This window comes from Delphinapterus leucas, chromosome 7, assembly GCF_059928025.1.
Source record: "Delphinapterus leucas isolate spDelLeu-1000000601 "Yukka" chromosome 7, BTC_Dleu_Yukka2, whole genome shotgun sequence".
NCBI lineage: Eukaryota > Metazoa > Chordata > Mammalia > Artiodactyla > Monodontidae > Delphinapterus > Delphinapterus leucas.
This window is the reverse complement of record NC_143135.1, coordinates 2,231,460-2,245,060: the sequence shown is the minus strand read 5'-3', so window position 1 is coordinate 2,245,060 and position 13,601 is coordinate 2,231,460. Positions and strand designations below refer to the sequence as shown.

The 13,601-nt window shown below is 58.6% G+C and overlaps 1 protein-coding gene across 2 annotated transcripts; it reads left to right on the top strand.

Annotated features, from left to right (window-relative positions):
• The first annotated feature begins 2,281 nt into the window (after positions 1-2,281).
• Positions 2,282-4,213, top strand: CDKN1C (cyclin dependent kinase inhibitor 1C). Of its 2 annotated transcripts, XM_022591081.3 has the most exons (4): positions 2,282-2,469; positions 2,650-3,299; positions 3,830-3,966; positions 4,062-4,213. In XM_022591081.3, exons 2-3 carry the CDS (start codon positions 2,660-2,662, stop codon positions 3,961-3,963), a joined length of 774 nt encoding a protein of 257 aa, XP_022446789.1. In that variant the 5' UTR covers positions 2,282-2,469; positions 2,650-2,659; the 3' UTR covers positions 3,964-3,966; positions 4,062-4,213. The 2 variants fall into 2 exon arrangements, with proteins under 2 accessions (XP_022446789.1, XP_089770435.1); XM_089914309.1 differs by lacking the exon at positions 2,282-2,469 and having other exon boundaries at positions 2,562-3,299.
• Positions 4,214-13,601: the final 9,388 nt, after the last annotated feature.

Sequence of the window (13,601 nt, the reverse complement as noted above, 5' to 3'; positions counted from 1 at the left end):
ACTGGACTTCCCTGGTGGCACAGTGGTTTAGAATCCGCCTGCCAGTGCAGGGGACACCGGTTCGAGCCCTGGTCCGGGAAGATCCCACATGCCGCGGCGCAACAAAGCCCATGCGCCACAACTTCTGAGCCTGTGCTCTAGAGCCCGCGAGCCACAGCTACTGAGCCTGCGCGCTACAACTACTGAAGCCCGTGCGCCTAGAGCCCGTGCTCCGCAACAAGAGAAGCCACCGCAACGAGAAGACGGCGCGCCGCAACGAAGAATAGCCCCCGCTCACCGCAACTAGAGAAAAGCCTGCGCAGAAACGAAGACCCAACGCAGCCAAAAATAAATTAATTAATTAAAAAAATTTGTACCAACTGTACTTGTGGAAAACTTGGAATAGAATGCACAAAAAAGAGTAAAGAAATACAACACGAATCATTAACTTTGCATCAACTTTGGTCCTGCTGTCAAGAGCCAAGAGTGGCAACGTGCCCTGTCCCTTAGCTGGGCTGATGGCTTCTCCTGCTGGCCTTCATCCCAAACCTTGCCTCCACAAGCCTCCTCCAGGACACATCTGCATGTTAGCAAGGAGTCCCGTCCCTGAAGGGACCTGGAACCCACCTGACCCTGCGGGGGAGGCAGGCAGGTTGGGTTGGGTCGGCCCCAGCTCACCTTTCTCACTGGGCTCGTGGGCTCACCCAGGACAGGGGCTGGGAGCTCAGGGCCCTGCTGGGCCCTCTAGCAGGAGCTTGGCCGTCCCCCTCCCCACCTGAGCTGCTGGAGGCATTTCCTAGGCCCCCAGCCCTGGGACAGGCTGGGCCAAGGAGATAGCTGCAGAAAGTTCCAGTCTCCTGTGGCCTGGCCCCGATGGGATGGCCACTGGGGAGAGCCAGGGGCCACACCAAGAAGCGGGGGAGCAGGGTCATAGGCCTTGCCGGGCAGGTCCTTCCCTTTCTGGGCTGGCTTCTTCTCTCCCTGACACTGTGGTAGGGCCCACTGGCTCGCATGCCCTGTCATTCATTCTTAGGTGTGTACTTTCCCAACCAACACGTTTCCTGGGCACAAATGAGGGGGTGCTAGCCTTCCAGGATGGAGGCAGAGAAGTGCAGCTCCTATAAGCAGCTGGACCAGGGCTGCCTGGGCGCCCTCGTGGCTGCCCTCTGCTGCCCCCCCCCGCCCCCACCCCATCTGGCGGTTCCCTGTGTGACAAGGGATAAGCCTGGCCCAGAGGATCAGCATGCACAGTCAGGGTCCCAGGCTGGGCAGGGCCAGCCCCACCCTAGTGGAGAAGCCTCCAGCACCCTGTCCAATAGCCAGCTAGCCAACCCCCCGCCTGGCCAAGCCTGAAGTGGCCGAGCACCCAGTCAGTGACGTAGCTCAGGATGTCACAGGGTGCATAGCTCAGGATGGGCACGGCCAGTTTCCCATCCACTGGGCAGGACGGACGGCCCCAAGAGCTAGAGTCTCCAGACCCTGGCTCCAGGCGATTGTGGGCCAGCTCTCAAGGTGTCTGCCACTTCGCCCTTGGAGAAAGAGTGGAGCAGAGCCTCCCTCCCCCGGCCCCCCAAACCCCTCTCCCCGCTCACTCGTGGGCCTTATGTCTAGCAGGTGTGTTAGCGCTCCAGGTGCGCGGAACCCTGCCAGGCACACAAGCCTCGGGCGCAGCAGGCCGCGCGGGGGCAGCCGAAGACCCTATCTAGCTCCAGCCACGGACGAGCTGGCCGCGGCGGGTTAAAGGCCCGTCAACTGGCGCGGGAGGCCCAAGGGCGAGCGCGGGCGGCGGGGCTGGGTGCCCCCGGGGGGCGAGTCGGGCCAGGCCGAACGCCGGTCTTGCCGGGGGTCCTCGCCCGCCGCGCCCGGTAGGGCGCGCCAGCAGAGGTGGGGGGGGGGCGCCCGCGCCACCGCCGCCGAGCAGCCCCCGCCTGCAGACAAAGGAGCCGGCGGGGGGCGGGAGCGGGGGCGGGGGTGGGGGTGGGGGTGGGGTGGGGGTGGGGGGGATGGGGCGAGGGGGCGGGGCGCCGCGGTGTCACGTTACCGCCCGCAGCGCCCTTTAACTCCGGCCCCGCCCCGCGCACCGCCCCCTCCCCCGCCGCTGCGCGCGCCCCGCGCCCCGCCAATCGGCCCTCGCGCCCCGCCCCGCCCTCGGGTGGGTGTGTGCGCAGGGCCAATGGGCGGCGGGCGGGGGCCGGACCGCCGGAGGGGCGGGGGCAGCGCGGCGCCGGCCAATCGCCGCGGTGTTGTTGAAACTGAAAATACTACATTATGCTAATAGCAGCGGGGCCCGTGCGCGGGGGGGTGGGACCCTCGCGTATAAAGGGGCGCGCGAGGACTGGGCGTTCCACAGGCCAAGTGCTCTGCGCTCGGTGGGTGCCAGCCAGGCCAGGGCTAGCCGAGCGAGCGAGGACAGGCACCCGAGGGGGCGCGGCCGCCGGCCGGACGACACAGCGAGCGAGACTCAGGAGCAGTCCACGGCCCGACAGCCAGGTAGCCGCCGCGCCGCCCTCCCAGCGCGTCCCTTTGCAAATGCAGACTCCGGCGCGCGGGGTCTCACTTGCGCCCGGCCTCCGCCCTCCTTTCCTCTCTTCCTCCTCCTCCTCCTCTCCTCTCCTCTCCCGCCGCCCGGCCCGCGCAGCCCCCGGAAAAGTCCGATGCGTATCTCCGCAGCGCGTCGGCAATGGAGCGCCTGGTCGCCCGCCGCACCTTTCCCCTGTTCGCGCGCACCAGCGCTTGCCGCAGCCTCTTCGGGCCCGTGGACCACGAGGAGCTCAGCCGCGAGCTGCAGATGCGCCTAGCCGAGCTGAGCGCCGAGGACCAGCGTCGCTGGGACTACAACTTCCAGCAGGACGTGCCACTGCGGGGCCCCGGGCGCCTGCAGTGGACCGAGGTGGACAGCGACTCCGTGCCCGCCTTCTACCGCGAGACGGTGCAGGTGGGGCGCTGTCGCCTGCTCCTGGCGCCTCGTCCCCGCCCGGACGGCGCGGGCGATAGCCCGCCCTCCGGGCCGCCGGCCGATGAGTCCCTCGACGGCCTCGGGGAGGCGCCGGCGTCGCCGTCCAGCGGCCCGTCCGTAGCGCCTGCCCCGGCCCCGGCCCCGGCGCCGCAGGAGAGCTCTGAGCCGGAGGCGGTCCCGCCGCCGCGCAGCCAGGAGCCCCTGGCCGAGCCGCCGCACTCAGGGATTTCGGGGCGCCCCGCGCCGGGCACTGCCGCCACTGCCACCAATACCAACGCCGCCGCCGCCACTGCCGCCGCCGCTGCCACCACTGCCGCCGCCGGAGGCGCCGCGATCAAGAAGCTGTCCGGGCCTCTCATCTCCGGTGAGTCCCGCGCGGCCCCGCCCCGGCCCGGCCCGGCCCGGCCCTGCTTTGTCCGGCCGGCCGGGCTCCCAGGCCCTCGGGGGCCTCTCTTGGTCCCCGCCTCCTCCGTGGCGTTAAAGGGCCCGCAGCGCGCGGGGCGAGGCAGCGCCCGCACCCCGTCCCCGCCCTGTTGTTGTGCTCCGGAGAGGTTCGGGCGGGAGGGTTGGGAGGGCGCGCTCTGGCCCCCTCCGAGCGCGATCCTCGCCCGGGCCAATGGAGACCCTCCTCGGGCGCGGCCGGGCGCGGCGATCGCGGCACAGAGGGGGTTAAGCGCGGCGGTAGCCCCGGGGGGCTTGGCCGCGGGACAAGGGGAAATGCTTACACAGCACATTGCGCGGCGACGTAAACAAAGCTGACCCGCCGCGGACCTCGGCGCGGGCGGGGACGGCGCCCCCCCACCGGCCGCCCAGCCGCCCGCGCCTCCTCCCGGCACCCTCTTGGGCTCCCCGGCCGGCCCCGCCCTGACCGGCCGCGCGCGCTGTCGCCCGCAGATTTCTTCGCCAAGCGCAAGAGACCCGCGCCCGAAGCCAAGGCGTCGAACGAGGTTCCCGCGGGATGCGCCGCGCCCGGCGCCGCTCCAGCCGTCGGCTCGGCTGAGCAAACCCCGCGCAAGCGGCTGCGATGAGAGGTGAGCGCGGCAGACGGGGCGGGCGGGGAGGGGCGTCCCGCGGGGTCCCGGCGGCCACTCTGTCGCCGCTCGCTCACCGCACCTCTCTCCCGCAGCCTCGCGCCCAACGAGCCCCGAGGGAGCCCGCTGGGCAGCGGACAGGAGAGGAGCGCTGGGCCTCGGCTGGGACCGTCCATGTAGCAGCAACCGGCGGCAGCTGCCACGGAGCAGCGTTCGGTTTTGTGTTTAAAGTTTGAAAACTGTGCAATGTATTAATAACGTCTTTTATATCTAAATGTATTCTGCACGAGGAGTACACTGGTCCCAAGGTGTAAAGCTTTAAGAGTCATTTATATAAAATGTTTAATCTCTGCTGAAACTCAGTGCAAAAAAATGAAAAAAGAAAAAAAAAAGGAAAAAAGGAAAAAAACATGTATATTTGTACAAAAAGTTTTTAAAGTTATACTAACTTATATTTTCTATTTATGTCGAGGCGTGGGCCGCTCTGCCACGCGCTAGCTCGGTTATTGGTTATGCCAAAGGCACCTCACTCGCATCTGGTTATCGACAAATGTAAATTTATTTTTTATAGCGGACTCTGGGGGGAGGGGTCGCTCACAAGCTGTAGCTGCCGTACAAGCCCATCTAGCTTGCAGTCTCTTCGCGCTTTCGCTGTCTCTTTTTACTATTATGATTATTTTAAACTTGAAGACAAATCTGTTAAAAGAAAAAAAAAAAGAAAAAAAAAAGAAAAAAAAAAAGGTTCCTGAGCCGTCTGCACCACTGCCCCGGCTCCTCGTCCGCCGGGTTCTAAATAAAGAGGCCGAATAATGCTGCAACTCAGCTCCGTGTGTGCTTGTACTGCCTCCAGCTTTCCCCTCTGGCACCCCCAAATGTTAGGGAGTTAGAACTCAGGGGGCAGCCCTAAAGGGAGGGAGGGGGGCTTTCTCCTGGCAGGGCTGGCCCACGCCCACCTGCTCCAGGGCCCTAATTTAGGGATGAGCGGCCCCGCCCTCGCTCTGCATTTATCACATACACACACACACACACACACACACACACACACACACACACACACACACACACACACACACACACACACGTACGTGCAGGGCTGTACACGGAGACCAGGGCTCACTGTTTCCCCGGCTCCAAGGAGACCACCCCAGCTGCCCTGGGCCGAGCCCCAATGGGACTCAGGTGGGCACCTGCGGGGACTGGGCCGGTCGCAGGCCCGGAGAGGGCGAACCTGAGCCTAAATTCTTAAGGCCCCGCCCAAGGTGGACCCCAACGGCTCCAAAGTCCTCCGCTTCGTGGGCTCCGGTGTCCCCCAGGGTGGGGCCGCAGGACCGCAGATGTGTTCTGGCCTCTTCTCTCGCCCACGGTGGGGGAGGGGCAGCCTGCAGGCCTGCGGGGAAGAAGGGAGAGGGGGAGGCCAAGAGGAAGGGCCCAGGGGCAGGTGGGGGTGGGGAGGGATGAGATGCAGCGCAGCTTCGGTGGAAAAACTCGAGGCCGGATCCACCCGGGCACCCACCAGCCTTCTAGTTTCCAAGTGCTCCCTTTTAGTCAAAAGGAGAGGTTTATTTTTTTTTTTTATAGCTGACCTATAAACCTCTGAAAATTATGGCTTACAATGGAAAGGGTGGTGTAAAATAGCAAAAACGGACGGCTAGCAGTATTTTTGCTGGTGCCTTGGGCCTGGGGAAGCGGAGCAGTGGTGGTGTATTTTTTTAAGTTAACCGTTTTGGGGCTGTTTGCGACACTGATGTCCCCCACGGATCAGGGTCAAAGGCTCGGCTGAAGCCTCGATTTTGGAGATGCGTTTGGACATGCGATTCACTTACCCTCCCCCGCAGCTGCCTGAAAGGGTGGGGAGGAGGGAAGTGGGACCGGCCCGAGGCCCAGCTGGGGCTGCACGCTGAGAAATACCTCCCCCGGGAAATGAGAGTAGGGGCCCTGCCGCCTTCAGCTCAGCCCGAGCACATCCTGGGAATTAGACCTAACGAGATCTGACTTCGGCTCTGCACCCCTCCTCTGGGGTGGGGGCCTCCCCCAGGCCTGCCTGTGTGACCAGGTGGGAGCTCAGCCTGGCTGAGCGGGAGGGAGGAAGATGGCGCGAGCTGGGAGTCCGCGGGCAGCGCACCCTGCTGGAATGACCGTTCACACTGAGGACAGAGTCTGGCTGGGGGCGGGCACGTCCCCACCCCAAACTCAATGCGACCGGGCATCCTACCCGCCCCCGACCCCCTGCCCCCGCCCTGCTTCTTACACCCCTAGCCCCCAGCGCGGACCTGGGGATGCACTCCTTGCTACCCAGCTTCCGGGTGTCACTCAGGGTGGCTTTCTCAAAAGCACCAGGGCCGTGTAGGGACGGGAAGGGGACACTAACGTCGTTTCTGGGGCCAGTTTTTCCCCCAGGCAGGAGCTCGCAGCAGAGACCCAGAGGTTGCCCTCCATAGGGAAAAAGCACCGGATTTTGAGTCACAGTGTGACCTGGGCAACTTCTTACGGACCAGGCCGGGAAGACAAAATGTAGGGCCGCTAACCATGAACCAATGATGGGATGATAAAGGGGCAGAGGCTGAGCAGGGACTGCCCTGGGCAGTGGTGGGCAGGGCGCTTTAGCTGGGTGTTTGGGGAAGCCGTGGGATGGGGTGTCACCCATAGGGTGAGTGTATTGGAGCCAGAGGGTCCTGATGAAGCTGGAGAGTAGGGCCGAGGGGGCCACTCGGGGGTCTCCCATGGCCCTGGCCTGGCCTGCTGGTGCGTGTTGGGCTGGCACATGGTTTAAACACTATTCACTGTAGGAGTGCCTTTGAGGGTCTGCCTGCAGGGCCTCTCCACGCCCTGGTCTCCCACTGCTCTCCTGAACCTTCCTGATTCTGATGGGCTGGCATCAATCGCTGGACCTTGTCTGCAGGCAGTAGGGAGCCCTTGGGGAGACTGAAGCGGGGTGACAGAAGCTGAGGCAATTTAAGAAAGCATCCTAAGGCTGCCGGGAGGAGAACAAAGGAGGGGCCAGGTAGGGGCTACTGTGGCCGGCCACCCAAGCAGAGGTACCAGGTGGGCAAACGTTCCCAGTGCCTCCAGCACACCGGACGCTGCTCTAGGCACCAGAGACACAGCGATGCATGAAACAGACACAATTCCCTGCTAGCAGGAGCTGCCTCTGTGGGGAGAGGTGACATAACCCGGGGCCAGGGGGCTATTGTTTAAAGCAGGCCATGCCAGGAAGCCCCCCTCGCACCCCCCAGCAAGTGCATCTGAGCTTGGCGGAGGTGAGGGGTGCAAGTCTTGAGGATTAACTGGGAGAAGATAGTTTCAGCAGAGGGAGCAGCCAGTGCAAAGGCCCTGAGGTCCGGAGTGCTCACAGAATAGTGGACCAGAGGGGCCGGAGTGGGAGGTGGGGTGGGGGGAGCTGGGAGATATATTGGGAGGGAGAGCTGATGGGACTTGCTGATGGACTGGTCGGGGTGGGGCATGGGGGGGAGTGGAAAGCGGGGAAGCGGGGGAGAACTCTGAGGTTCCTGGTTCCATGTTAGTGTGAATGTGGGCCATTCTCAGAGCTGAGGAAGCCTTCCCAGAGAAGGGGAGAGCCCCTTCTTTTGGACATAAGTTGTAGTTCAGGCTACCCTGCCCTGATTTCCACTCTCAGCCAGGCCCTGTGGACACCAGGACAGTTCTGTCCATGAGGCATTAGCTTTCCACGTTACAGGTGAGGACAGCAAAGCCACTGGCCCAGGGTCACTCACTGGCCAAGTACCCAGTCGGGACACAGCCCATGCTGCTGGCCCAATGGCTCTAGCTGCCCTCCCCCGATGCTGTCTCAAGAGCACTGTTTCTTTTTTTTTTTTTTTTTTTAAAGTTTTTATAGGGCTTCCCTGGTGGTGCAATGGTTGAGAGTCCGCCTGCCGATGCAGGGGACACGGGTTCGTGCCCCGGTCCGGGAAGATCCCACATGCCGCGGAGCGGCTGGGCCCGTGAGCCATGGCCGCTGAGCCTGGGCATCCGGAGCCTGTGCTCCGCAACGGGAGAGGCCACAACAGTGAGAGGCCCGCGTACTGCCAAAAAAACAAACAAACAAAAAAAACAAAAAAGTTTTTATACGTTATTTAAATATTAACGAAAGTCTATATTTTATATGAGTTCACTCTCCATGTTGGATATTGTATGGGTCTGGACAGATGTATAAGGACATGAATCCACCATTACAGGATCCTAAAGAGTATTTTCCTGCCCTAAAAATCCTCTGTGCTCTGCCTGTTCATCCTTCCTCCCAACTGCTGGCAACCACTGAACTTTTACTGTCTCCATAGTTTTGCCTTTTTCAGAATGTCATAGTGTTTGATTCCTACAATGTGGAGCCTTTTCTCATTGGCTTCTTTTTTCACTTCACTTTTTAAGTTTCCTCCAAATGAGCTTGATAGCTCATTTTATTTATTTTTTGTTTTTGTTTTTTTTCCGGTACGCGGGCCTCTCACTGTTGTGGCCTCTCCCGTTGCGGAGCACAGGCTCCGGACGCGCAGGCTCAGCGGCCACGGCTCACGGGCCCAGCCGCTCAGCGGCATGTGGGATCTTCCCGGACTGGGGCACGAACCCGTGTCCCCTGCATCGGCAGGCGGACTCTCAACCACTGCGCCACCAGGGAAGCCCTTGATAGCTCATTTAAAAATATTTCTCAGTAATATTCCATCATCTGGATGGACCACAGTTTATTCATCTATTCACCTACTGAAGGACATCTTGGCTGCTTCCAAGTTTGGGCAATTGTGAATAAAGCGGTGCACATTTTTGGTGTGGAGCTAAGTTCTCAACTCCTTGGAGGAAATACCAAGGAGCACGGTTGCTGGATCATACGGTAAGAGTACACTGAATTTTGTGAGACACCGCCAAAGGCGCTGTACCATTTTTGCATTCCCACCAGCAGTGAATGAGAGTTCCTGTCCAAGACACTGTTTTTCAAACTTTTCTCCTGGGTGGACCACACTGACCACGAGTGTTTTTTTTTTTTTAGAATGACCACGAGTTTTTAGGTGAATTCAAACAAACAGAAACCTAATTACAATTTAGACACAAAGACAAAGCATAATCAAAAATGAACGTTAGGGCTTCCCTGGTGGCGGAGTGGTTGAGAGTCCATCTGCCGATGCAGGGCACACGGGTTCGTGCCCCGGTCTGGGAAGATCCCACGTGCCGCGGAGCGGCTGGGCCCGTGAGCCATGGCCGCTGAGCCTGCGCGTCCGGAGCCTGTGCTCCGCAAAGGGAGAGGCCACAGCAGTGAGAGGCCCACGTACCGCAAAAAAAAAAAAAAAAAAAAGAACGTTAGAGAATTCCTTGGTGGTCCAATGGTTAGGACTTGGCACTTTCACTGCTGAGACCTGGGTTCAATTCCTGGTTTGGAAACTAAGATCCTGCAAGCCTTGCGGTGTGGCCCAAAAATAAAAAAAATTTAAAAAAAAAAGAACCCCGATGACTGTGGCTTCCTTTCAGTGCCTCTTGGGTTTGACCTGACTGGGACAGAGAGCCTGAGCCATTGGTCAGTTCCTCGTCCAGTTGGCTCTGCATGATGGTGGATTGCATTATTGTCCAAATATTTGCTGCCCTGCCCTGTGGGAGGATTCTACATCTCCTGCATGTTGATATCAGGCTTGGCCATGTGACTTGCTCTGGCCAATGAAATGTGATTTGTGTGACATACGCCACGCCTGAGCAGAAGCCCTTACAACCCTGGGTATGGGGCCACCTTTTTATCTTTCCACTGAGGGACCAGCAGGGTCCTGATGGAGCTGCCCCTTCCACTGACTTGCAGTGGAACCCAGCCCCAGCCCACCAGGGTGGGACTGTCACAGAGAGAGATCCTCTGTAGTTGGTGTAAGCCACTGAGATTTTTGTTACGCAGCATACGGTAAACTAAGCTGACAGAGACAGCTCCTTTGAAGGTCCCAAGTCACTGCTTTAGGTTTCCAGGAATGACAGCAAGGACAGGGTGGTGGTGGCAAGTTGTCCTGGATGCTTGGACATGTGTCGGGAAAATTTGGAGCCTCCTCTCTGAGCACTGCCTTCAGTGTCCTACAGGTGCCAACTCAAGCCTGTCACATGCAAGGGCGGGAGGCTGAGTCTTTCAGCGTGGCAGGGTCCCGTGTCCTCGCTGGTTGCCTTCTGTTCTGTGGTAGAGTTTGTATGTGCTTTAAAAAGTGTCCAGTAGGTGAGGCAGGGAGCATCTGGGCAGAGGAGCTGCAGGTGGGATGGAAGAGCTTGGGGGCAGGATGGTAGTCCCTCTGCATGGCTAGCACAACAGTGACCCAGCTTCTGACTGCACCCCTGACTGCAACATGCTGGCCACATGTTCATCCCCGCCACGGGGATCCACCATCCTGAGCTTTCCTGAGGCCATAGGACTGATCACAAGCTTCCACACGAATGAGACTCCACACGCCACTTCCGCCTCCCCTCCCCTAGCGCTGCACTGATCCATCTGCATTGTCTGGGGCCCAGGCTCTGGAGGCAAGGCTTACGTTCCCAAGTCTCAGTGTGCTGAACCACTGAGGCATCGATACCCACCGCGGGAGGCTGGCAGCTGCTGGCTCAGATGAGTGTTTCTGCAGGCCTTACTCTCAGTTGAAGAGAGTCGCCTCATCCCTGCCCGTACATGCCCCACCTGCAAAGGCTGGCGGATTCGGGGGGCAAAGCCCTGGCCCCTTGCCTTAAACAGACAACTCTGAGAGACCATCCCAGCTCCGGGGTCCCCGAAGGATTGGCTGAGACCTTTCTCAGATCTGCATCATAGCTCAGCTTCTCCTGTTCTTAACCCTGCTCTTTCACCCCACCAGCCAGGTGAGCCCAAGAGTGGTCCCCAGTGAAACTTCCTGCACACACACACACAAATGTCCAGTCACTCAACTAACTTTTTTATATGAGGAAGGAGGAAAATTATCAAGGTTTGGGAACAGGTCGCAGTCTCAGAGCTTGAGCTGTGGGCTGACAGTTGAGTATACTTAAGTAGCCCCGATCTCCTATTCTGAAATTTAACACTGGTATTACATAAGCCTTGAAGTGAGATTTTCAAGGGTAGCGGAGATACAGATTGTATTGCTGGCATATGTTCCTTAGACTAAGAAAGAGAAGTGGCCTCTGGTGGCCTGAGTGGCATCAGGAAGAAATGCTTCGAACTTAGCCGTTGCCTGAGAGCCCTTGGGTATGGGGCCCCCTCAGGGGCCAGCCCGCTTCTGTGTCGCATGGCTGTGTCCCCTTCAGCCCTGAAACTCGACCAGGGTTGTACGCCTCAATGCCAGGACCGTGAGGGCAGAGGACCACTGGCAACCAGCCCTTCTCTCCCACTGGCATGAGGACACCTGTGCCAGTGATCTTGTGCCAAGTAGAAGCCATCCCAGTGCTTTGTGGTTTAAAACAACGGTTTTGTTTATGCCTACGATGTTATGAGTCAGGGACTTGGGAAGCGCTGGCAGGTACTTTAGCTCTGTTTATGGGGCGTCAGCTAGGGTGCTTTGGTCGGGGTTTGGGGGTTGCCTTCCAAGATGGCTCGGCTCACTCCGTGCCTGGGAGAGTGGAGCTGGCCACCAGCTGGGGCCTCAGCTGCTTTTCCTGTGGCTTCTCCTCAGGCCTCCTTGGGCTTCCTCACAGCATGGCAGTGCTCCCGGAGCCCTGGTGAAAGCAGCAAGGTCTCTAACAGCCTGGCCTGGGGAGTTGAGTAGAATCACCTCTGCCCCATCTGACCAAGCAGACAAGTTTCCAAAGAGTTTGCAGCCACCTTGGCCATGGCACCTTTCCTGGCAGGGCTCAGTGTGTACCCAGAATTTTCTGGGGGGTTTGCTTCAGGACTCACAAAACGATTGTTACCCAAATTTAAAAACAAAACTGTTTTCCTTTAGCAGGGATTTTTAGTAATAAACAGAAAAAAGGTCACGGAGCATTTCCTGTGTTTGAACTGACCAAATGGTGGGAGCGGCTTCTTACTTAGACATCAGAGCTGGACCCAGGCGAGAAGCAGAGTCGGGGGCACGTGCCCATGACAGCACAGATCCCACCCCCACCCCCCGACCCAAGGCCACTGAAACGGTGACATGACAACACCTGATAAGGGCATTTGCTAGCAACCCTTTCTGCCTTCTTTTACTGTATGTGTGTATACTTTATATAGATATAAAATACATAATAGATATTATATACACGTACATCATACACACAACTTATACATGCATATAATTTCTCTCTTTCTTTGTTAACTTTGTAGCTGGTGTTAAATTTTCTCAGCAATAGTAATAGTATCACTTGTATCTCCTTTAAAATAATTTTTTCCGGGGAACTTGGAACTTGTAAACATACACAAAGTTAATAAAAGATTACCGTGAGCTCTGCGTGCTCACCAGTCAGAGTCAGCAATCGTTAACATTTCTCGAAACTTGTCAGTTGGTTTCCCTCCCCCACCTCTTAATTTTTTGTTATTGCTGTTTGTTTTAAAGCAGATCCCAGACCCCGAATCCTCCCACGGGGTAAATCTGTCTTTGCCACTGGAACGGGCGTCGGTCTGGGAGTGCAGTGTGGACCCACGGGGCCGAGGCAGCTGTGGTCCGGGCCCGCCATCAGGGCAGCGCGCAGCAGTTTGTCCCGGAAAGCATTCCTTTCTCTTGTTCTAGAAGATCGCTGCTGGCTTCCAGGGAAGGCCCTGGGCTTTGTTTGAAAACAGCACAAAAACCTTGCTGACCTCACGCCAGTGCCATACCAGAGACCCTGCAAAGGGGACCAGTCCGTGATGTCCTGATTCCAGAGAGCCATCGCTACCCAGAGGACCTCCCTTTGCAGCCTGTCCCACTGGGTGGACGGTCCCTGCCTGGGCAGGACATCCCACGTTTGCCCTTGAGTCCTGGCTGGTTGATATGCTGCTGCTTTTCTGAGCCTCTTTTGAGTCATTTTTGGTGATTGAAGTAGTAATAATCCTAATATAATAGTAATAAAGTGGAGCTGTCACACACGCAAACCTCCCTGGGAGGAGCCTAGCTGGGGTTTGAGACAAAGGCAAGGGTCTATCTCCTCTGCTTTCTTGTGCAAACCTCCCTCCACCCTTGCCCTCCTGTGCTGGGAGATCCCTGTGTGGTCTGTTATACCCCAAAGGGGCAGGGACTGGGTCTCAGGTCCCAGGACCCAGTTCCCAGCCTGCACGGAAGATACTTCCACTGGTTCTGATGGTGCTTTAAGCTCAGAGTCATGTGCCTGATCAGGAGAGAGAGAGAGAGAGAGAGAGAGAGAGAAGGAGGGAGGGAGGGAGGGAGGGAGGGAGGGAGGAAGGAAGGAAGGAAGGGAGGGAGGAAGGGAGGGAGGGAGGGAGGGAGGAAGGGAGGGAGGAAGGAAGGAAGGAAGGAAGGGAGGGAGGAAGGGAGGGAGGGAGGGAGGGAGGGAGGGAGGGAGGGAGGGAGGGAGGAAGGAAGGAAGGAAGGAAGGGAGGAAGGAAGGGAGGGAGGGAGGGAGGGAGGGAGGGGAGGGAAGGAAGAAAGACATACTGTTCGAATCCTGTCAAACGACTCCCCTTTGTTGATTCTAGTTTTTTTTTTTTTTTTTTTTTTTTTTGCGGTACGCGGGCCTCTCACTGCTGTGGCCTCTCCCGTTGCAGAGCACAGGCTCCGGATGCGCAGGCTCAGCGG